Genomic DNA, 24,183 nt, shown 5'->3' with positions numbered 1-24,183 from the left:
TTGAAGAGCTGTTTGAACTCATCTGTTGAGCAGATAATCAGATTTACAACTTACTGAAAGGGTTGTGGAGCGTGTGAGTTGCTGCTTTGAATGCTAAGCTGTCTGACCCATTATAAACAACCCAGGTGCACACCGTCGGTGCCTGTAGCCTTTGCAGAGGCATTTTTACCTGCAGTCAAATTTCCTTGTTCCACTCCTTTTGTTTTGCACAGCTGTGTTAGATAAATCAATCTCTAGTTTCCAATCCTGACACCTTCAAAACGGCAATGCAAACAATATCAGCGCAACGACAGTTCGATATTAACTCATTTTCAACGAAGGTTTAATTTGTGCTGTTTTATGCATTGTACTTTTCCTGTTAAACACATAATTCTGTACACAGTGTAAACTTTTTCTTTATTATACAACATTTCCATAGTTCAGACACTATGATGATGAAACTAATTTTAATTGTTTTTATAAATACATTTCAATCTCTTTGTTTCACTATGGTAATTTGTAAATGAGGGCATCTATAAAATTACCAGGAAGTGAGCTATATAGACAGACAAACTACTGGAGAATGCAGTGTTACATACGCCAAAACAATGTGAGGTGGTTATTGTAAAGCAAGAGGCTGTACAAAAAAAACCTCTTTTTTTACAATGCCATAAAAATGAACTTGGGAAACACTAATAAATAATTTAAAAATAACAAGTAATTTAAATAATAAAATATGTTCTACACACAATGAAAGGTCTCATGCCTGACATAGGTGGGGGTAAGAGAGGCGTGGGGTCAAAAACCCAGAGCTGTCGCTAAATAATGTTGCAAAAAAAAAGTCAGAGATGCTACATATTATAGCACAGGTTTGTTTACAAGTTGGTGACAAATATAACAGACACAACTATAAAAATTCTACACTCAGTCTAACATAAATACAGAATATATAAATTTACAATACATACAGCCATACTGAAATCATGGACGTGATCTTTAATAAAGGAGACAGAGGTTTGCTTGTCTTTTGTTCTAAGCTACTTGCACACCAAAAAGTAAGAAAATTTGCTGTACATAACTTTATACAGAATTTATATTATACCCATTTTCATGAATTTATAATAAGGAAAACATATTTGGACAATGCCATTCCAGGTATGCTTTCACTTCAAAGTTCAGCCATTAGAATAAACGCATCAGTTATATCCAATATTCCACACAGTTCTATACACCAATTAATAAAGAGCGAAGAAAATATCCTTCAATGAAATTATAGTGATCATTTTCATTCACGGTTGCCTTGAATGGATTTATACACCACAAGTGACTTTGTTGATTTTGCTTTGTGACTAATACAGTATTTTAGGACACGTTCGGTACCTTATACAACCGTAAATAGTAAGCAATTTTATAATCTCCAAAAAATACTTGTATGGCACTGGTAACAATTAAAATATGAGCATACTCAAGTGAGGGAGATTAACAGGGAAAACATTTGACAGTTCACATGTTGGTAATTAACTCTGTTTACTATTCCTGACAACTGATCTGGAACTAGATCTCCTAAACTGCTTAATATTGAACGGGTTCAGCTTCAGCGATACAATCTGAAGTATAATATTGCAGATGCAAAGAGTCGGCAGCATATTCTTTAAACAAGGATGCTTTTAAAACCAGCTTATGATACTAAACGGAATCACAAAGGTGGCACCCAAAAATATTAGTATTTAAGTTTGTATGAACATAGCCATCACTGCAGCACTAACGGAACTCTCAACATATTGGCGTAATCAATCATCATTCTGTAAACTGTTCCTTCTGCTTTCCTCAATAGAAAATTCATTTTGAATGACAATGGAATTACTATATAATTTGATGCATGCATACAGTAAAGAGGCTGATTTCCTCCCCAGATACCTATAGAAAGCAATCATTATATGGGAAGACTAATAAACTGCAGTTGCCTTGACCCACAACCTTCCAAGTCCCAATCGCATAATCAATGGCATGCTGTCTGAGTGAACACATCAAATGCTAAGGGTGTCTGACAGGAGTTTGTCAATTTACTTTTTACTTTAAAGTATTGCTTCAGTAAAGCGTATTATACTCACTTGAGCAATCATACTGTCCCATGGCAGTTCCAAAGTGAGGTGAACAAAATCAGAAAGGTCAAAGGCTACTTTCAGGCTTAATCTTTTACTGGAACTCTCAGGTCAAAGCACAGAGATTACCATTAGATGGGATGAATCATGATACAAATGATGGCAACACTACTTTTACTTTTACTTTGATACCCTTTGACCTTTATCAGTGGAATATGTTTTTGCTTCTGGGGCACACACGTTGTCGTAATTAACCATTAGAAGGTGGGTTGCTCCCGGTTGAGTTATAGGCCAAGTTTTGAATTAAAAAGATGAGGTTAGTTTTTAACAATTACCTTTGGTTTTAAAATCTCTTGGCATTTATCACAGAGATGCTGTGGATAAATGCACACAGTAATATAAAACAATAACACTGCAGAGCTGGATGTTGATACATTTCTCACACTTCCTCTGTCATCCCAATTATTTTACTACATACGATGGATATGAGGGAGGGACGGGGAGGGGTTTCATGTTTCCGTTTGTGCTCAATTCGTTAATTACTCTTCTCAATGCTGCAAAGTATCTCCCTGTTTTATTGACGACTTCATCCCTGCTGAGCACTGAGCTATATTTTTGATGAAAGATGTAACTGTGATCAGGAAGTACATTTTGCCACAATATTACTTCATTCATTGCACATTTTCTGAGGCAGAACTTTGGTTTATTGGGTGGGAGTGGGGTGATGTTATGCCACATGCCTGACCTGACTTTGGTATTTTAATAACTTCCACTATCAAGACTGTGACTTCACACGTAATATCATACAGAGTATGGGGCTCCATATTTGAAGCCACTTCAGTCTAAAAACAGAATAAGTAGTCATTTAAACAATCTAAAAGTAAAAACGTGTCTGACTTGCTAATTGCATGAAGTAATACCTTTTAATGTTTTGAAATAGCAAGGTGAAAACTAATTCTGGATTTCAATTTGACAAATTATCAACAACCATCTTTGCAAACATATTTTCCATTTATTGGCACTCGGCTGACACCACTGACAACTCTGCAGGTCACGCACCATTCCCTACTGGAGACTATGAGCGAGGAAACCGTGCGACAGCTATAAGCAGGAAATACTGTGAAATGAAGAGAAAGTCCAAACCTGAGCACTACATTTATATCTTAATAAAGTGCTGGCTGTTACCTCACGAGAGAGATGATTCATGCAAAACGCAAGGGAGCTCAGACCAAATCAGTCTACTCGCTATTTTATACATAGTATCTGACTGAATAAGGTGAAAATGGAATACAACATTTTCTAAACCTCTTTTACATTGAGCGTTGGAGAATTGGGGTGTAAAATATTATTTGATCTTTGAGATCCAGCTACGTCCAAAAAGGTATGAAACATAAGATAGCAGAAGGGCAGGAAAGAGGCTGAGTTTCCCAAATTTATATGTATATAATTAAGAACAATAAGTTCTGGAGTATTTGTATAAAAACGTTGAAACAATGGTATGCAGCTGCAGATTCTATGTCCCATGCTCCTATTGTTGTGCTGATTTGAATTCTATTGAATTTGTCTTTTTGTATGTCACTTTCATTATCTTCTTGCTGTCAGTTTCTCTGCCACATGGGAAATAGTGGATGAGTTCATTATGAGGCAAGAATAAGGTAATATATGGCTGTACAGTTTTCTTTTCTTTAGTTGTTTCTCCCCCCCCGCCCCCTCCATTTAAAGTCACCATAATACATCAGATGTTTTTCTAAGTCTTGTGGTGCTCATGAAGCAAAATATGAGTTCTGCATGGAGTAGAGCCTGTCGATAGGGTTCCCCACCCTAGCTTGCATGGGGTTAACTTCTGATGAGGCAAGAAAACAGTCGCTCAAGCTGGTGAGGGAGGTGTCGCTGTCGATGTCGTGGAAGAGGGAGTCGTTTCCTGGAATCACAAAATGAGAGCACTTAATTGACAGCATTAAATCACTTAAAGGACATTATGATGAGTTTTCATTTTTAATGAGGCTTCATGACTTCTTTGTGGTCCCTTGGATGCTCATAAAATACAGAAATCCAAAAAGCAATTGATAAATAATAAATATTGTATGAAAATGAGAAAAGAAATCTAGGGAAATTTCAACAGTGTCAGTATGGGCATACAGAGGAGCACAAAATGATACATTCTTTAAGAGACTCTTTTTTGCGTGGGCACAATAATAAAATACCACATCCAGAAACTAGTCATTTTTTTCTAAACCCTATATTGTCACAAAGCTTATTATTGATACTGATTTTAAATTTAAATTGCTTGGGGGTATTCCATCCACCTATTACAGCGGGAAGATTTTTTCTGTGTAACATGCGAGTGCATTCATTATAAATAGGTTACGGTTTTTGTTGCACATCAGGCACAGAGGAAATTGTCCCCAACTCTTGATTTTAAAATAATTAAATTTTGCAGTGCTGCCCCTTACCAAGGCACTGGAAAGGAGGTATAAGGTGAGAAAATTAGATTTAAAATACTAGCAAACAATACAAGAAAGGCTATCGTGAATGGGACTGCCCCACGATTTAACAAAGTCCCAAAGAATGAACTGACGTACAGTTGGACTCGGCTTCAGCTAAACACTATTTTTTCCGTCATTACCAGAACAGTACCCAGGATGCGGGAATTCAGTTACGTGGAGAGACTCGAGAGGCTGGGATTGCTCTTAGAGCAAAGAAGGTTAATGGGAGATTTGATAGCAGTGTTCAAAATTATGAAGGGTTTTGATAGGGTAGACAGGGAGAAACCGTTTTCATTGGCAGGAGGGTCGGTAACCAGAGGTCACAGATTTAAGATAATTGGCAAAAAAGCCAGGGGGAGATGAGGAGATTATTTTTTAAACTCAGCGAGTTGTTATGATCTGGAATACACTGCCTGAAAGGGTGGTGGAAGCAGTTTGAACAGTAACTTTCAAAAGGGAATTGTATAAATACCTAAAAAGAACAATTTGCAGGGCTATGGGCAAAGAGCAGGGGAATGGGACTAATTTCAGAGACCCGGCACAGGCACGATGGGCTGAATGGCCTCCTTCTGTGCTGTATGATGTTATATGGTTTAAATTTAAATTAAAAGCAAATGGGCACAATTTTCCACTCGCCTCAGTTCTACTGAGCGCTGTGGCCAGCTATAGAGCAAAATGTTATTTTCTTTCCTACATGATACTTTCCACATCCATCTAGCAACAGTGGCAGTACAATGATATCAGCAGGGACTGGGAGAGAGGGAGCCTAACTATATGTGTGCGTATAGTAAGATTGAATTCCTAGCATATCATTTCAATCCTTTGTGCCATCATGGATATGATGTGGAGATGCCGGTGATGGACTGGGGTTGACAATTGTAAACAATTTTACAACACCAAGTTATAGTCCAGCAATTTTATTTTAAATTTTCGAAATAAGATTTCACTATGAGTAACAGGCCCACTGAAAAAATTCAGCTCATCAACTGAAATATGCAATTAAGAATTGACATTTATAGCATGGGAGAAATCTAATAGGTGCACACCAGATCATGTTTAACTTGCAGTCAACTTTGTGATTGGGATACCAGCGGATACTATTCATACTTCAATTACAACAAAATAGAATAAAGGGTCAGGACGTCACAATGTACCAACATATCTATTCCCTGTAAACACTTCCTATTAGGTCTTGGTTGGGAATGGAGGGAAGAGCATTTTGAGATGAACTAAAGTTTCTACAACATATGAGATTGATGTATTTCCAAAATCATGAGATTTGGAAGGAACCTTAAGTCCCAGGCAGAAATATCTGTACTTTTCAAAAAGCTAAAACTTTCTGAAGATCCTTATATAGAATTACATTGCATAGAATTTACAGCACAGAAATAGACCATTCGGCCCAACTGGTCTGTGCTGGTGCTTATGCTCAACATAAGCCTCCTCCCACTCTATTTACCCGATCAACATATCCTATTCCTTTCTCCCTCGTGTACTTACCCAGCTTCCCCTTAAATGCATCTATGCTATCCGTCTCAGCCTCTCTATGTGGTAGCAAGTTCCACATTCTCATCACTCTCTGAATAAAGAAGTTTCTCCTGAATTCCTCATTGGATTTATTAGCGACTATCTTATATTTATGGCCCTTAGTTTTGGACTCCCCCACAAGTGGAAACACCTTCTCTTTATCTACCCTACTGAACCCCTTCACAATTTTAAAGGCCTCTATCAGGTCACCTCTCAGTCTTCTCTTTTCTAGAGAAAAGAACCCCAACCTGTTCAATCTTTCCTGACAGTTGTAGTTAAAAAGTGAAAAGCGATGTTTTGAAACGGTTGTAGGAAATGAAACTATCAGCATGAAAGTCGACGAAAGTAACTAAATACAAGCAGCCACCAACCATATGGATTCATGTGGTCCCCTGGCATTTGGGGCGGGGTGAGTCCTTGCTGAAATGGATCGGAGTTGTAACCATTCTGGTCCATGGACACAAGTTGTTGCTGCGGAGGTGCAAGTGGTGCGTATGAATTTATCATCCCATCCATTCTATTTGACATCACTTCTGCCAATGAAAAGAAGACCAATCAGAAATTTGCCTCGTTTTTGTGCCTTAAACAAAACTAGTTTCAACGGAACCAGTTTGTTTCTTTGTCGGAAAGTAACAAGCTTTCTGTCTGAATGAAACGTTTTAATCTTTCACGGATACATGACACGAATTACAATTAATCAAGGCAGAGAACGCAGTGATGAGGAGCCATGGCAGATGACTAAGCTGGTCTAATAACTCACAAGCAACTCTAGTAGTGAGTCATCCTCAGCAAGTGCCACAATGTGGGGTATCAACCGTATCCTATGGCTGTTCATTATGTGGTCTGTTTATACCACAGGCTAGATAAGTAATCTAAGTTAAAATGATGAAAGCGAGATGCAGATTTTAATTTTAAAGGAAATTAAACTGACAAACTGACTGCACAATGGTTGGGGTGACATCACCCTGAAAGATTTTTTTTTTTACAATTTCTTCATTTGGTTCGTGGCACTATGTTGATGGATGTTGACGTTTGTGGTACAACGCTTAACGCTTATTGCGACTAGATTTCAATCTTCTTCTATTCACGCACCTTATTTTCAATGGTAATGCAATTTAAAACCTTGATACAGAACATTCAGAAATCACATAACACTTTCAGATCAGTTTTCTATTGAAGGTTTTTATTCCCGCCTCTCCCCCCAACCCCGGATGTTTACCTTGCCCAAGTCGTTGGCCGTTTTGTTGTTCTTGCTGCTGCTGTTGTCTTCGTGCCAGTTTTTTCATCTTAAAAATTGCAAAGAAATGAGCTCACGGTGAAAAAAGCAAGCTTTGAAAATGCCCCAATTTAATAAAACCTCTAAAAATGTAACTCATAAAAAAATGATCTAAACAGATCCCGCACTCGAGCACACAGTATTTTATCAGGTATGGGGGTATGACTTTGTCCTGCGTATCTGAGACGTGAAGTATGAAAGAATAGAAATGACAGTTACAATATGAAAACTGCATTATTAATGAAATAATATTACAAATTGCGGCAGCTATGACTGCTATGAATGGAAGGGCACCATTAGAACTGTGATTAATTTGTCCAAATCAACTGTAAAACAAGAACCTTTTTCCCCAATCAAGTAAACAACACATTATACCAGTGTTTCTCACATAAATGTGATTTTCATGTTTTCATCTACATTAATTGTAATATAGCAATGAAAGGTTAATTCAAGAAACATGGATGATTACGTCCATTCGGACTCTGAATGAGATTTGAGTCCAAATTGGAGCCCAGTATCTGCTGCAGGCAACTAAGAATAGGGTAGAGAATGTTACAGCTCATTCCACTTACAACTTTAATGCTAGTAGATACAGGCCTCCATTCTACTGGCTTGAGCTGGTTTCGAATCTAGATTTACAACATGATGGGGGGGGGGGGGGGGGGAGGGAATTCACCTTGAGCAGTGTAGTGCAAAACGGGTGATAGCAAATCAACAGCCCGTTTTACGCCCCGCCCAAATATGGAAATAAATATCGGGTGGAGTGTAGAACGGGCTAGCAATTCATTATCGCCCATTTTGCACTATTGGCCGAGACAAATTTATACCCTGCTTTGATTTTGTGCATCTTACTACCCCTCTTCCATTTTTAAAATATTTGCTGTCAGGATGTGGGTGCCAGTGGCAAGGCGGCATTTGTTGCCCATCCCTAGTTGCCTAGAAACGGGTGATGGGTCTCTTAACTGTTCTATTTTACAGCAGTTGATTTACAACTGAGTTGGCCACCAAGAGGGCAATAAGAGTCAACATAAAGCCAAACCAGATAGGGGTGGCAAGTTCCATGAAGGACATTAGTGACCCAATTGTATTTTTATGACAATTTGGTAGCTTTCACATTCATTTTTTGGTGCTAGCCCACAAATTTATTGAATTCAACTTCACAACTTGCCATGGTGGGATTCGAACTCTCAATCTCTGTGTTGCTCGTCCAGTACCGTAACCACCTGACCACTGATCCTTACTGCATGACAAATAATACTCCAAAAACCATTGTAAGCAAAAGGGTTAGAAATTCGATGTGACAAAAATAAAGTTACCTTGGCTCTTTGATTTTGGAACCAAACTTGAACTACTCTGACACTAAGCCCCGTTTCTGCTGCGAGGGTTTCTCTGACCTGTTGAGAAAAATAATTTATATGCCACCTTTACAAAGGAAACACAGAGTCAGGTGCTTTTATTTAAAACAGCCTTCCTAAACTGCAGTAGATTTTCTGAATGCAAAATTTGACCATTCAGCATCAATAATATTTAAACGCTCCGAAAAATAAAATGGCCGATTTGAACCCTGCTCGCCTGGCCGAAATCAGGCTGGCAGGCAGTTGAAATGGCTGCAGCAACTCACACCCACACCGATCCCGCTGCCAGTTGCAATTTTAACCTGCTCTATTTGAGCAGCCCAAAGGCAGTGGGGCTCTTCTTTAAATATGCAAATTGCGCTCTGGTGACACCAGAGCCAGATATGAAATTTTAACTCAAGGCCTATGCAGGGAAGCTGCCGTGGCTTCCCCACCAGGCCAACCTGGTGGCAAGTGGAGTCGGGACCAGAAGAGGCCCAGAAAGGTGAGTTCATTTTATTTTTTTGCTGTTTCCCTGCAGGAGCAGGATTACTCCTCCAGGCTCCAGAAAGGAACCTTGGGCCTCCCCTGCCCTGGGTCCCTCCTCCCTCCCCCAACCACGATGCAGCCCTGATCTCCATCCCAACCACACCTGGTTGCTAGGCACCATTCCTTCAGATCCCAGGCGGTGGCCGCCTGCCACTTGAAATCCCGCTCCCGCCCACCAGACAGCTAGCTCTTCCCACGGTTTTGGGCGGGAGACTGACAGGACCTATGCAGCTGAGGCCCAAGGGCTCAAATCTCCCGGGCCTCACCCTGCGAAGGGCCAGATGGTTTTGCAACCGCCTCGGCCCCTCCTGCACCACTCCCACCGGGAATTAAAATCGGCTCTGAACAGTAATGAGGCTAAATCAGATCACATTGGTTTACCTTTGCACTGAGTATTTTTTGCTTTTGTGTGCAAATCCAACAGGTTAGAACAAGTAAATAACATAACTACCTGCACCTAGCAATAATTGAAAACCCTTACCTTTCTGCACGGTTTGGAAGAAACTTCAAATGATGCTTTAAATGCTCTCCTCTGCTGTGTTGTAAGGATTGTCCTAGGACGCTTTGGCCTTCTCTGATCCTTGCCGTCTTCGCAAGCCTTTCCCTGGTTTCCCTGAATTTTATTTGGCTTAATGTCAATATCTTCGTCATCACTTTTCACTGCAAATGCATCAAATGCAATACAATTCATTTTCAGTTCAAACTAGTAAATAATTGCTCACGGGTAAAATGTAAAAAAAAATATTTGACTGTCTTTTGTAGGGAAAACTTTTGGGCCATTTCCTGCTCATCCAGTTGAGAGATGTCTGGCCTAGGAAATGCGACACTTATTATTTTCAAGAATCACTGTGAACATCAAGCACCCAAAGGTCAAGTATTGTACCATTAGGTGTAAAGTAAAGCCCCTTCCAATTTTTTCACCCCAATGATATGCTTTAATCCCCAACCTCAGAAGAGTACTTTTACTGCACCAATGTGGCATTCTCCATTTCCTGCATCTGTGTCCCTCTGAGTGAGATCGCGAACTTATTGCCAAATTAGAGGTAGTTATTTTCAGTGTAGGCTCATGCCCACCAGGAACCTGGTTGAGACTGTGCAAACCTATTTCATAGTGGACCCTTACAGCACCAGCTAATAATTAACGTTAATATTGCGGGCAATCACAAAAATTGAGTAGTACTTCTTAAGTTGCTGTTAAATCCAGTATAAAGGTTTAGCAAATGTGCGTATAATAGTTTCCTAACTGACACTGTACCATTTAATAATATTTGTGCACCCTGAAATTCTCTTCACAAATTACCTTACAATTGCCACTACTTCAGAGAGAGAGAGAGAGAGAGAGAGAAAATGTGTTGGAGAAACCATTTGTAATTTGATGATCAGTATCTTTGAGAGACCTGCTTTTCGTGGTGTATTGCACGGGATTGCACGAGGCTTTTGACATTTCCAGGTTGAGATTGACATGCGCCAAATCCCAGTTAGAACAGTTCCCTCCGCCACACTGTGGCCTAATTTGTGAAGAAAAGGGATTACCGCACACAAATGGGGCTCCCTGTCGGTGATTGGCCTGCTGTTGTCTTTATACTTTGTTTGATGTTGTATTTATATTGTGGTACTGCTTCCACTGGGAGGTGGTACTCGTATCTCAATGCTGTTCTTAAGGGGCTGTGGAAGCAAATTCTTAACTTTGATGGTTTCATGGTCAATAAGTACCAACTTTTGCAACTTGCAACCTTGTTTTTAGATTCCTTGCGTTTATTTTTCTTCTGTAGTTGCTGGGATCTTCACTATCTGTGTTACTTACATCAGGGGGGTGATTTTAAACCCCAAGAAAGGGCGAGTTGGGGATGGGTGGGAGTTGAAAATAGTTGTTTTTCGGGTCGCGACCGCAACCCGGCTTTAACGTCGATGCGTAAAAGTACAGGCTTCCCACCGGGAACGCAAAGTCCGAAAATTTTGCGGTCGCGACCCAAAAAACAACTATTTTCAACTCCCACCCGCCCCCAACCCACCCGTTCTTGGGGTTTGAAATCACTCCCCCAGATGTCTACAATAACGAGTTACAGAGATGGCAATTGGTGAATATTTGTCAGACCACAATGAAAGTGCAATTAAAATGGGATACTTTAAAGAAATGAAAAATGGGGTTATTAATTTCAAAGATGACTTATTCTGGTCAAGGGAGCTTTCGGGGATAGGTTTAAAAGCAATGGGTCTGAAAGATATAGAATTTTGAATTTAAAGGTTGTTAATTCAGAAGGTATTGTTTGCAACACTATAAAGTGGATCAACAGGTTTTTTTTGCAAAGTTCTGAAAAAGTAAACCAGCTGGAAAGTGATTTATTTTAGTGCAGTTCACCATTTATTTTGTCCAGGAGTGGCCCTGCAGGATCATCTTCCTTTATTTCGATTCAATATATTTATGTAATGATCAAACGTTGGCTGACTCACTTTAATAGCTGTGTCATTATTAACTTCCTGAAATGCCATTTAAATTTAATGGCTTGCTAAACCTGATAACTCCTAGTCTTTGGAGAGTTACTGCAGGTCTGGCAGCCACCGACTGACATCAGAGTTTCGTATTGTTTCAAATTATATTAAAAAGCTAACGCTTTCAAACAACAAAAGAAGCAAATCAGTGCTGCAATAAACAGTGCTCCATTTCCCCCCCCCCCCACCACACTCCCCCCACACACTCATGACATTCTCTCCCTCTCTCTGCCGATATGAGTCTTTCTTTGATCATCTGTTTTTGATAATTCAAAAATGGTGGGCATTTTGTACTTTTCCATCTGAATGTTATAAAAGTTAGTTAACTATTGGTGTTCCTTGGTGCCATATTTGCATCTGGGCTGTTAATCAAACATGGAATTTGCCCTAGTCCACTTTGAGTTAAGAAGGAATGTTCCAGAAAACAAAAACAGGCACACAGAGATGCTTTGACAAATTCTTTGACAGTTGTCTGCAAGAAAATAAGAAACAGCTGTAGCTAATACTGCAAATTGAGTAATGGGTGTGGATGTTTAGTGGGTGCATTGAATTGAGTGAGGTGCTGTTCCTCATAAAATCAAAACAAAACAAACCTAGCTATTTACACACAGAGCAACTTCATCTATAATGATTCAAAATGTCATGCATCTCACTGAACTCAAGTATTAACAACTGGAATAAAATGCCACCAATAGAATTGAAACACAAATTCTGACAGTCATGCTAGAAGTTCATCTAGTATATAAATAAATTTATAATCAATGTTTTTAGAAGCAGTTGGAAGAAATGTAGGAGAGGAAATCTTTTGGAACATCCGATTCTCAACCTGTACTCAAACAAAAAGAGAAACAAAACTTCAAATGCTGAAGATACGCAGATCAGTAGGCGTCTGTGAAGAGAAAAGATAGATTAACTTGGACCCAAATGCTGAGGATAAGGCCTACATTATTTCATTCACTATTGAAGATGCCATTTGGTATCATTTCTGATCCACCCACTGATCTCAGAAAGATGCCAGGTGGTATGACCACTGCAGTTGGGCAGAGTGGATTTTGGTAACGGAAAACAAAGACAGGGTTAGACTGGGCAGTAAATCACTGCTTGAGCCTCAGTTAGAGTAGTGTCCAATACTGAGCACCACACGTTAGACAGAATGTCAAGGCCTTGGAGAGGGTGCAGAGGAGATTTACTAGAATGGTACCAGGGATGAGGGACTTCAGTTATGTGGAAAGACTGGAGAAGATGGGATTGTTCACCTTAGAGCAGAGAAGGTTCAGGGGAGATTTAATGGAGGTGTTCAAAATTATGAAGGGTTTTGATAGGGTACAAAGGGAGAAACTGTTTCCACTAACAGGAGGGTCAGTAATGAGAGGACACAGATTTAAGGTAATTGGCAAAAGAACCAGAGGGGAGTAGAGGAGATTTTTTTTTACTCAGTGAGTTGTCGTAATCTGGAATGCACTGCCTGAAAGGGTGGTGGAAGCAGATTCAATAGTAACTTTCATAAGGGAATTGGATAAATACTTGAAAAGGAAAAAAAATTGCAGGGCTATGGGGAAAGATCAGGTGAGTGGGACTAATTGGATAGCTCTTTCAAAGAGCCGGCACAGGTACGATGGGCCAAATAGCCTCCTTCTGTGCTGTAAGATTCTGTGACACTAAATTAGTGTCATAGTGTTAAATTCCTAAAACACAAGAAAAAGAATCATCCACAAGGTACCGATGTCTTAAAAATGTCCGTGGAAATTGTTCTTCAAAAGATCCCGTTCCATCTAGTTGGCTATTTTGGTGTGAACACAACCATCAAAGTATCCGCAGCAGTGCAGGACATTGTCATGACAACAGATGGCTACCATATGACATCACATGCTAGTAAAATGATGCGTTTTTCAATTAAAAACTCCAGGCAAGACTGGACCTTTAGATCTGAGTTAGTTATTTACAGGAGGATAACAAATTTGATTTATGTAGTGATATAATATTCTTTGTGAACACTGCAAGCATTTATGAGCAAGAGCAAAGTCAGACATAACGGCGAACTTTTCACTATAGGAAATGCTTCGGATGATGAATCTTTACCTGAGTCAGAATCGTCAGGGCTAACAGAACTCAGCAGCTCTTTTTCTTTTTCATAGTCGCTTTTGCAAAGCAGCTGTCCCTCTTTCAAAACATACTCGTCGCCTTTCCTCAGCTGTCTTTCGCAAACACAGCAACAGAAACAGCTCAGATGGTAAACGCATTCTAAAGCTCGCATCACAAATTCTGTAGGTGCTATCTTCTCCATACAGCCATTGCATTTAGTGGAAAACAATCTGGAACAGACAAGATAGACAGTCTATGACATGACGGTTTTCAATATTGCTTGTGCATTGGGTGTTGTAAGGCAACATCGAGTTGTGATAATATTTGTGCCTTAATTGCATAGAAGTTCAGGGAATAGCTGTTAATGTATGTAATTGTTTTATCTAGATTTTGATTTGGAATACTAGGTGAGCTTTGTATGACCTACCACATCATGTAAAGTGGCTTACATGAACACTTTGTGTTATTATGTGTCAGCTCGAGTCAGATGGTTGTGGGTTAAAGCCGCGTTTCAGGACTTGAGCACATTATCAAGGCCAACGCTTCAGCGCAGTACCGAGAAAGAGCTGCATGTGAGAGGTCCTTTCTTTCAGATGAGATGGTAAACGGATGTAAAAGATCCCGTGGCACTATTTGAAGAGTTGTCCTGATCAACATTCCTCCCTCAACCAACACCACAAAAAGCAGATGAACTGGTTATTCAACTCATCTGCTGTTTGTAGGATCATGTTGTATGCAAATTGCCTGCTGCATTTGTTGACATAACACGAAAGCAATTACACTTCAAAGGTAATTCGCTGGATGTGAAGCACTTTGTAATACCCTGAGGATGCGATATGATGCTACATACATGTAAATTCTTCTTGTTTTCATAAAAAACCAATGCACCTAATTTGGCCTTGGATATGCCTAAGTAAATGAAAAATTTAAAAGTTACTTTTCTGTACATTTTATGGATGTGATAGTCTTATTTTTACAGCCTACTGATTGTGGCAATTTGTTTAAAAGCATCCAGTATTAAATCAATGTGTATTCTTTTAAGTTTCCGGTAAATTTAGTTCTTTTTTCTTCATGATTTACTTAGTCTTCATGCTTACTTTTCGATATGGAAATAACGCCAACAATCCATGTTAGTTAGGCATTGGCTTTTTAAAAAGTTTTTCTACTGCACAACACAAAACAAATATTATGCAAACAAATTCAATTGAACAATTACTCTGAGAAAATGGTACTGTATAAAGTGAAAAAAGTAAGTTAAAGTTGAGGAGTAAATTAAATTAATTCATCTTTCACAGTTTATTGGATGTGACTTTGGCTATTTGTCAATTCGAGTAAGAATTGAAGGAGCTCGATTGTATAGTTATTTTTTTGGGGAATAAATATTTCCGTGTTCTCCAAAGTCACCTGGGCCACACACTATCTGCAGTACAAACAGTGGCCAGGAGGCCTGCTCACAGGATTTCATCAGTCACTCTCTTCAGCCACATGCCATGAGGTATAGGACAATGCTTCTGGATTTTGCTCCATCTGTGGGAAGCCCTTGACCTTCCCACAGCAGCAAGGCCGAGAACGGAAACTCAGCAGCATTGGGGAAATCAAATCTGTATCCCCCCCTGGCCCCACTGCTGAGGTGCCACCAATGGATAATTCAACACACTATGCCCCCTATACAATGAGCGTTCTTAACATCTCTGTTAATATTCATTTATGACCATCTTAAGCCATTCTACAACCTCGTGTAGTTCAAAGGAGCAGACTGGTGAGGAAGCTTTACCAGCAGATACAACAGTATGCTTGTTGATGAGATAATGTTGATAAAGAAATCCCAACTAAAATGAAAAGCTGAAAGTGGCAGCTTAAACTCCAAAAGTTGTGCAAATTCTTCTGAAAGGAAACAAACCAGAACTACTATATTATTCATTTTGCTCACAAATAAAAAAAAGATCAAGTACAGTGAAGAGAAAGGCATGACAATCTATGCATTGAGTCTTATGTTATCTGGTAAGCTACAATACTTGCCCATTGCTTTGCTCGAGCATTTGGTGATATAATTTAGAGATAGCTGTAATGCAGTGAGATCTGGACTGTTCCTCAGGGCACCCCTGGCCATTGGCAAGATCACATGCAGCCTTTATCAGAGAAACTTGTTGAAGAGTTTGATACCTTGCATTGGCATCATCTTCAAAGAAAAGAAAGAAGTTGCATTTATATAGCGCCTTTCACGACCTCAGGATGTCCCAAAGTGCTTTACAGCTAATGAAATACTTTTGAAGGGTAGTCACTGTTGTAATAAAGGAAACACGGCAGCCAATTTGCGCACAGCAAGCTCCCACAAACAGCAATGAGATAAATGACCGTTTTTTTTTAAGCGTTGGTTGAGGGATAAATATCGGCCAGGACACCGGGGGAACTCCCCTGCCCTTCTTCTAATAGGACCGTGGGATCTTTTACGTCCCACTGAGAAAGCAGATGGGGCCTCAGTTCAACGTTTCATCCAAAAGCTCCAAAGATAGCTTTCCTAGATGATTCCACCAATTCAGCAGTTTTACGAGTTAACATTAGCTCATTCTGAAGGAGTTCCCCTGTAACAATTGGTTGCCCTCTTGAAGCCTTTCTTCTAGATAGCTGTGATTTCTTTATAGGTAAATTTCACTGACAAGTTTACTCATTATATCTACTATTAAAGAAGCCTTGTCATGAAAAGCCTAAAGGATTACATTAGGAAACTTTAAGCCTCCTGCCTGTATTGTAAATGAACCACCTGTGACTTTCTACTCACAATAAGCTGTAAACTAACCTCTTTGCTCAATTTAATTAAGCCTCAGGCTGTTGTCTAAATACTGGTGTTGTTATGGTGGAAAGTTAAGTGATTTTTTTTTAAGCTCTGTGGGTTTGGTTTAACGGAATTCAATCTTTCCTCTTTGACAGCAAATCAGCTGTAACACCACGACAGATAACCTGAAAAACCTTTGGCAAAAGTCATTTGCAATAACGGGGAGTGAAGATGAGTTCTTTAGTACAGACATTAGGAACGATAGTAAATCTAGTCCAGAGATCCAAGCTAATCTGTGTTTGCCCACATTGATTGGCCTTGGCAAGGACCCATTTTCCTGGTTCCAACACTGATTATTGGTTTTTCACTGAGCTGAAACTAAAGTTCTGCCATTTTCCAAGCATGAAAAAAAATGGTGTTTCTTCCTCGCTCCCCAGTTTTGTTCTAGTACAATCAGGTTGGGCTACATCTGACTTACCCAACTATCTTAAGTAAGGCAGATTCAGCCATTCCCAGCAGACAGACTGCGTAGACAATCACTCACCCCAAAAGCCTTTTATTTTTTCTTATTGTGCTTGTATATCTACAGAGTGACGTTTTACAAGATTCAGTAATATGTAAACTTATGAGCCAATCATTTTATTTTATCCCACTGACTACCTGATAAACTTTTATGCATTTTGTCAGGGTTTATCTCAGAAATGGGACTTGGAACTTAACACCATTTTGCTTCAGAACCATTTGAAATACAATCATTTACATAAAGTAACAATTGTGGAATACTTTGTTTCTTGCAAATGCGGAATGTGTGATGGATATTTCATGGTTGAGGATAAAATCACATTCACTGATAGTCTTTTATGTGATTAATGATGGTACATTGACCATTATTCTCATGCTTTATATATAGGAATTCACACAATAAACTTATCTGGTACCTATGTTTAGTGTGTAGTTTTAGCTGTGCGACATTCAGTTTTCCATTGAAAATGAAGTTGGTTGGAGACCTAATTGAGAAGAATTCACAAACTAAGTAAGTGTTTTGTACTTTTCAAGAAAGTATATCAGCAAGTCATTACTGTGAAATGATTTGTATTTGCACTGTAGCTAATCTAACTGCTGACTGGAGTAAATCTCATAACCTGTCAGCAATAAAGCCAGTTTAAGACCTGAGATGACGATAATATTGCACAGGACACCTATTATGAGTGGACACTATGTAGGCTTCACTGCACAATTTCAGATCATGGCCATAAACCTTTAAAGAGTAGGCAGATGTTTTGAGCTTAAATCAGAAGGCTGATCTGTGTTAGTTAAAGGAAGTGACTATAAAGATTTTATATAGTAGGATATTCCTCTGAAGTGAAGTCTGATTCAGTAATCCTTACAAACATAACTGCTGTTATACGATCCATTGTGTCTTCCTGCTTAGGTCAGAAACATCTGTTGTTTAATATGTACAGCTGATTTATTATCTATAGGGTGCTTATCTTGCTTTGGATTTGACCCTGTTCTTCTTGCTGCAAATCAATACTTCACTGTTTACTTTTACATTGTCCTAACAACCCACTCTTTACCTCTGTATTGCTTTGTCCTGCCCTTCATTTCCTTTGTTGTGCGCAAACATAGTTTAATTGTTTTATTATAACTAATTAATTATGATCAGATAGGTTTCAGTGCGGTTCGTACAATTTGCTGTTCACATTAAGTGCGCTTCAAGAGCTCCGATAAATGAATGATAGTTATAAAAATTTACTCATTCAGCTATGTTGCTTGTTTACTGAATTATCTCTTGCACTGAATGGGGCACAGCAATAAGCTGGGATTTATTAACTCTTTGTTTGAATTTGACTATGAAACAGATGCCACCGACCTGCTCATATTTAAATTGTGCTCTTATGTGTTTCACTGGATTAATGGTGACAGTGTTTTTTGACAGTTTATGACAAGAAAGACTGTGCTGTACAATTTTGACACCGTTAAAATAATAACACTGTAGGAATAATTTTATTACTTCTTTATGCTTTTCAAAACTGAGCAAATAACAGCGTGCTTAAATAATCAAAATATCATTACATTATAGATATTACTATTATCATTTTTATCCAGAATTTTAGTTAGGTTTTTTTCCACGAGTCTATTTTCTCCTTGTCTCAATTACCTAGTTTATTCCCTTGTATCTGTTCATTATATGAAAGATGCAGTTTGTGTCAATTTTTGTTTCATGACATTTTGATGAAAGAATTTATGAAAAATCAAATTATTGCTTCTGGCAGGGAATTAAAACAATTTTTCATTTATAAAGCAAAGAATATTACTACCTTTGGGAATCCCATAATTCTTTTTGTATTCCCTTCCCTCTTTACAGCATTAAACTGCACAGCACATATAATGGCTTCAATTTTTCCTAATCTGTGCTGAAACACAGAAATCAGTATCATAAATTATTGAGGCTTGGAGCAGAAACCCATGGCACTGCCATCTGAATTTCAAAACCCAAAAAGTAGAATCAATGATGAAAATACATCTCTCTATCTTAAATGGTGTACAGTGCATTAAGTGAACTACTATTCAAGATGATTCTACAAGGTTCGAGATTTACAGCAACACACTACAGGAGTGGATACCTTGGTGCTCTCATTTTCTCGTATACTGCCATTTGTGTGTTCAGTCTCTTTCAATGTTTGCTTAATTGTTTACTAAAAAAGTATCATAACTGCCTGTGAAAAATGTTGCGTGAGCAGATCAAGTCGGCATGGAACCTGATGGCAGCCAGAGTCACTTTGAAGATTGTACTGCAAAGCTGTCACCTACATGAAGACAATGATGTACCGTACAACATTAAATTAAACTCTAATCCATTTCAGCAGGCATTTCAAAAATAGTCAATGAGATAGCACATCAAAGTCTCTGATTTATATGTAGCCACTGTGCACCTATTATGAAAAAAAATGATAAATTTGTTGATTGTGAACATTAATTTGTTGACTGTCCATCCATCACTGACAACGCAACTACAAACAATATGCAACTCTGATGAAATCTCATAAAATTCCGGCAAAAATCCTGCATGATTTTACCGCCATTTGAGGAGTAAAATATCTGGTTGAATCAGATTTTCCTGCACAAAAGCACAGACTCTGGCGACTATAAATAATGGAGAGTGCTATTGTTTGACATACATTTTTGTAAAAATATCTACACTCAGTCACAACACTTGTTAAATAGAACCACTTTTTGCTCCTTGCATAAATTGTTATTGAAATGATCGCTTCCCCCCCCGCCCATTTAGTTTTTTAATCACAGAGTACGTGATCAACCACAGCTGTAATTGCTGAGTATAGAGGTGATTATTTCATTTTTGTCAACTAGCCACTGTAATGTGAACAATTTATGTTAAATGGTAACGCCTCCAATCTACTTCTCTCACCAGCAATTACCTCACTTCTCATGTTCTTTCTGGATACAGGTACTTGTGATTTATTGCTGAATGTGTCAGGCTGCAGTAACAGATCACTCCTCCCCCAGTCATGTAAAAAAAAACACAGCCTGGCATGACGGATCATGTGCGGCGTGCAAGGGACGATGGTGCACCTTCTCCTCCTGGTGTCTGAGCAGCTTCTTTTCCACTGGCTTATGTGTGGCATCTTTCTCTTCCACCTATCGTCCTTTTTAATAATGTGTACTAGATTATGACTGATTACTGCTGCAGCAAGCAGGTAATATCCAACAGCACATTAAGCACAGTGAGCATAAAGAAGGAAACCATCCAAAACACTTGAGTTAGCTAAACTATATGCTGCTTTCACGCAAATATATGTAACAAATATATTTCCAAACTAAATTACTGTAAGATTTAGTTAAGTTCATGGACTGTGAAAGTTTGTTGTACTTTTCCCTCGACCTTAAATGTGTATTGTTTTCTTTCCCTAGTTTCTGTTTTTTCCCTCTTATTTAACCCGACTTTCCCTCCCCCCTTCTCATTGTTGTTATCTATTATATTCCATTTCCTCTTATTTCACATTTGATTATTTTTTTTGTTGTAATACCCATTTGGTCTGTCTCCTATCTTCCTGTTTTTTCTATTGTCACGTTTTCTAATCCTGAGTTTTGCTCTTTAGCTCTTATACCAATGAACACTGCCATTTGTAAGAAAATCCAGGCATGACACTCTACTATAGCAACCACACCTCCCCAGGAAAGCAAGGACAATCTCTTATGTACCAAGAAAGCCTTTCACAGCCTGGCAGGAAAAGTAAATCCTCCTTTATGGAACAAGAGGGATTAGTGGGGTGCACTGGACTGAGGACTTAACCCTACCCCCAGCGTTTTTTTTCCAACACTAGTCATTCAGACCCCTGCTGTTGTGTGCAATCAAACAGAGCAGAAAAAGTTCTGAATGATACAAGAGCTGTGTTGTGGAAGAGTCTAATCTCACTTTAATACTTTTCCAAGTTCAGAACCCAATGGAAAAGCGACTTAACCCATTAATTGCCATGTCCATGTTAGAACAAGGAAAAGAATCATTGCGTAAAACAAAAAAAGTAATAATATTACAAGAAATTAAGATATATTGTCACTGCACAATTCCATTGTTTATATTAGTTAAAAGCTGGTTGATAGAGGTGGTTAAAGTTTAATATTTAATTAAATTAGCACTTTTGTTATAATTACAGATTAATTGAAGCTGGTATATCACTGAGTATCCATTGAAATGTTCGTACTCCAACAATTCTCTTATTCAATTATTTTCTTACTCAATAAATTTATATCAAATGCAGCACAAGTCTAATGTCATACCTTTATACAGCCAGAGTTCAGGTGATAAGTATTTCTTCTAGTGATCTGTAATGTTAGTATACTTTTAAAAACACAATTAGTAAAACTTGCTTCATTTCATTTCTGGGACAAAAAAAAGCTGTTTTTTTTTGGTTTTCTTTTAAAAACACACGTTTAATTTTCACAGCAAAAGTGGTGTATATTGATTAAACAGAATTACTTTAAACAATGCAGTCAAAATGGTCCCTCGTCACTGTTGGGTAAATGACCCAGTAAGTAGCCTGTTGGGATACGATTAGATAAGACTGATAAGACAACCACTAGCTTAGCTCCTGGCATGTCATTTGTGCATCTGTGTTTGTGGTAAGGATCGTGTGGACCATCCTCTTCACACCTGTATCCACAGATTTCCAGATAAGCTGCACATGGTAAACTACCCAGTGTGGCCTTTCACCAAGAACACTAATGTTGACTCTGTGCTTTCCCACAGGTTTACATGGGCTGAGCATTTCTGCAAGGAATGAAAGGTGTGCAAAGTCAATCTTGCCAAACAATCAAAACAAGATCTGAAAGGCAGATTTAACATTCTGCAGTTTATCCTGTGCTTTCAATGCGGTGCTAAGCATCAGGCTGACTGAATCCATTCCTATACCTGTTTATAGAGAGTCACAATAAATGTGAAACTACTAGAACAGTTGAACCTGTTTGAAAGGCATGTGAATTCAATACTCACCACTGGTTTTATTTCCCTGAAGTTAATATTTTGAATATGAAAAGCAATGTTAAGAAGCTTTAGGGGAATCATATTGCCCTCAAAACTCTAATTTTATGGCATCTCTGCTTCATCGTTACATCTTGGATACTTTTTCTGCTTTATTTATGCTTCAAAATATAAGCTACATAACCTACTAAAAGATATATACATATATATAAATTAGATTCCTGTTCCCTTTTTCCAGGTAAATTGTTTATCCACTGCAGTTTAACTGAGAACTAAAACCTTTTTCCGTACATGGCAGGTAGCTTGGAATACTCTTCCATAGGAATTAGTCACAAGAGGTGTGAAGTGAGCGTCAGCACTGTGTGCTACTTTGCTCACAACAAGTTTAAGTACCTCGTTGTCTTGCTTGCTGACTGTTCAGGAAGCAACACCTACTACAACTGCCACGGACACCGTCATGGCACTGACCTTCATGTGGCGGTACCTGCAATTGCCTACAGTCCACACGTTTGTAAGACAGCACAGTAATAACACAGCTCAGTTTGATACCATTGTGCTGAATTGTTTTATAAATTAAAATTGCTTGCTTGCAAATTAAAAATCTCCCAATGGTACAAGGCTTTCAAAAGTGCTGGTAATTACCAATCTTAAATCTGGTTTTATTACTTTTTTATTGAATTAAAAGGACAGAAGCATTTGTCAACCTATAACAAACTATTGATACCAATAATACAGCCAATGGGAAGGTCACTGTGTATTTAAATATACTGAATGTTTTAGAAAATCTGAACAAACATTTGAAAGTCCTCAAAAGATTCCTATCTTCAGCTGTATTTACAATAATAAACATTGCCCAATATGCTTTCAAGGCAGGACTTGTAAAATAAAGCTAAAAGGCACAACTGCAAGTTCATTTATGCAATGAAATGCATTAGTGGTGACTGCAGACACTGTGAAGCTGCTTCACTGCTCGTAGTGAATCTAAAAAGGATAACACAGTCTTTTTTAAAACAAAAAACTTTACTGCTCGGTAATGTTTTTACCTGCTGAGGACTTTCTTAAAAACAGTAAGATGAGACTCTGACCTTATTAAGAGCAAGTTAAAGTATAACAACATATTAAGCTTTCACCACATGACATCAATGATTCTGAACTAAAGACTTATCATTTCTGCTACACTTCTCCTTCTGATAGGAATCTACACTCCAATCACTTGGAGATAAAAGCTGTTAAAGGCTTGAAGTACAGGGTATTTTGACTAGATAATGTACCTTGTTTTCATCTTTGTCTGTGTGTCTTATTGGTTGAATTTTCACTGTCTCCAAGCACACAATCTACATCATTAGAGACTTAAGTGCTTCATATTTTGGGCAAAAAGAATACTGTTTATTAGTATGAAAGTAGAAACAGCTGTAAACATTTGCTTTGATGAAGAGGACTATGGCTTCTCTGTGCCTCAAGGCACATACCCACTGTGTGTCAATCATTAAAAGAAGAATGTAAGGTGTATACAGGGTCAGTAGAAGGCCATTGGACATTTCAAAGGCCTTGGGGGTTCTAGCAAGCCCAGCATGGCTTGTGGGACTGAAAATTTACAGGCTATATCGCCTCCTGACCTTTGGCCTGCACAGGCACCTCTCTGGCTAGCCTTAAGCCCGAGTCTGTCTCGTGGACACACAAGGTGGCACTGCTTGAGACCTCAGGACTCTCACATATTTCTGGCTGCCATGTGAGGTTGCCTGCTTTTACAAAGAGTAAGTCAATTCATCCCAATGTTCTAAAAATGAGAGTTAAAGGCACGAAATAGATGATCCTGCTGGTTTTTATGAACATTTGACTTCCATATGTGCAAAATAGAGTATTATAGTTAGCTGAAATCAATAATGGAAATTAAAAAATATATTTACACTGCCCCATTATAAAATTATAGATTAATAACATTCATTTTTTTTTACATTGAAATAATATTTGGAAGTCGAGCAACATACATTTTTCCCAACATCGGTGATGTTTTTGTTACTTTGTTATAGTAAGCCTCTTAAATTAGTGGATATGTACTGTTGTGCTTTTCCTCACTTTATTTCA

The 24,183-nt window shown here is 38.5% G+C and overlaps 1 protein-coding gene across 2 annotated transcripts in view; it reads right to left on the bottom strand.

Annotated features, from left to right (window-relative positions):
* Window positions 1-432: 432 nt before the first annotated feature.
* LOC137300422 (LIM/homeobox protein LMX-1.2) overlaps window positions 433-24,183 on the bottom strand; it is a 132,049-nt gene continuing 108,298 nt past the window's right edge. The window contains exons 3-8 of one of the 2 annotated variants that reach the window (XM_067969490.1): window positions 13,823-14,055; window positions 9,735-9,913; window positions 8,687-8,764; window positions 7,314-7,380; window positions 6,466-6,627; window positions 433-4,002 (exon numbers count right to left, since the gene is read on the bottom strand). In XM_067969490.1, coding sequence (XP_067825591.1) covers window positions 3,845-4,002; window positions 6,466-6,627; window positions 7,314-7,380; window positions 8,687-8,764; window positions 9,735-9,913; window positions 13,823-14,055 — 877 coding nt within the window. In that variant the 3' untranslated portion in view covers window positions 433-3,844. The remainder of the gene's footprint in view (window positions 4,003-6,465; window positions 6,628-7,313; window positions 7,381-8,686; window positions 8,765-9,734; window positions 9,914-13,822; window positions 14,056-24,183) is intronic. The other variant, XM_067969491.1, reaches the window with a different exon arrangement.

Source organism: Heptranchias perlo, chromosome 31 (genome assembly GCF_035084215.1).
Source record: "Heptranchias perlo isolate sHepPer1 chromosome 31, sHepPer1.hap1, whole genome shotgun sequence".
Lineage (NCBI taxonomy): Eukaryota > Metazoa > Chordata > Chondrichthyes > Hexanchiformes > Hexanchidae > Heptranchias > Heptranchias perlo.
This window is presented reverse-complemented; position numbering and strand designations above follow the sequence as displayed.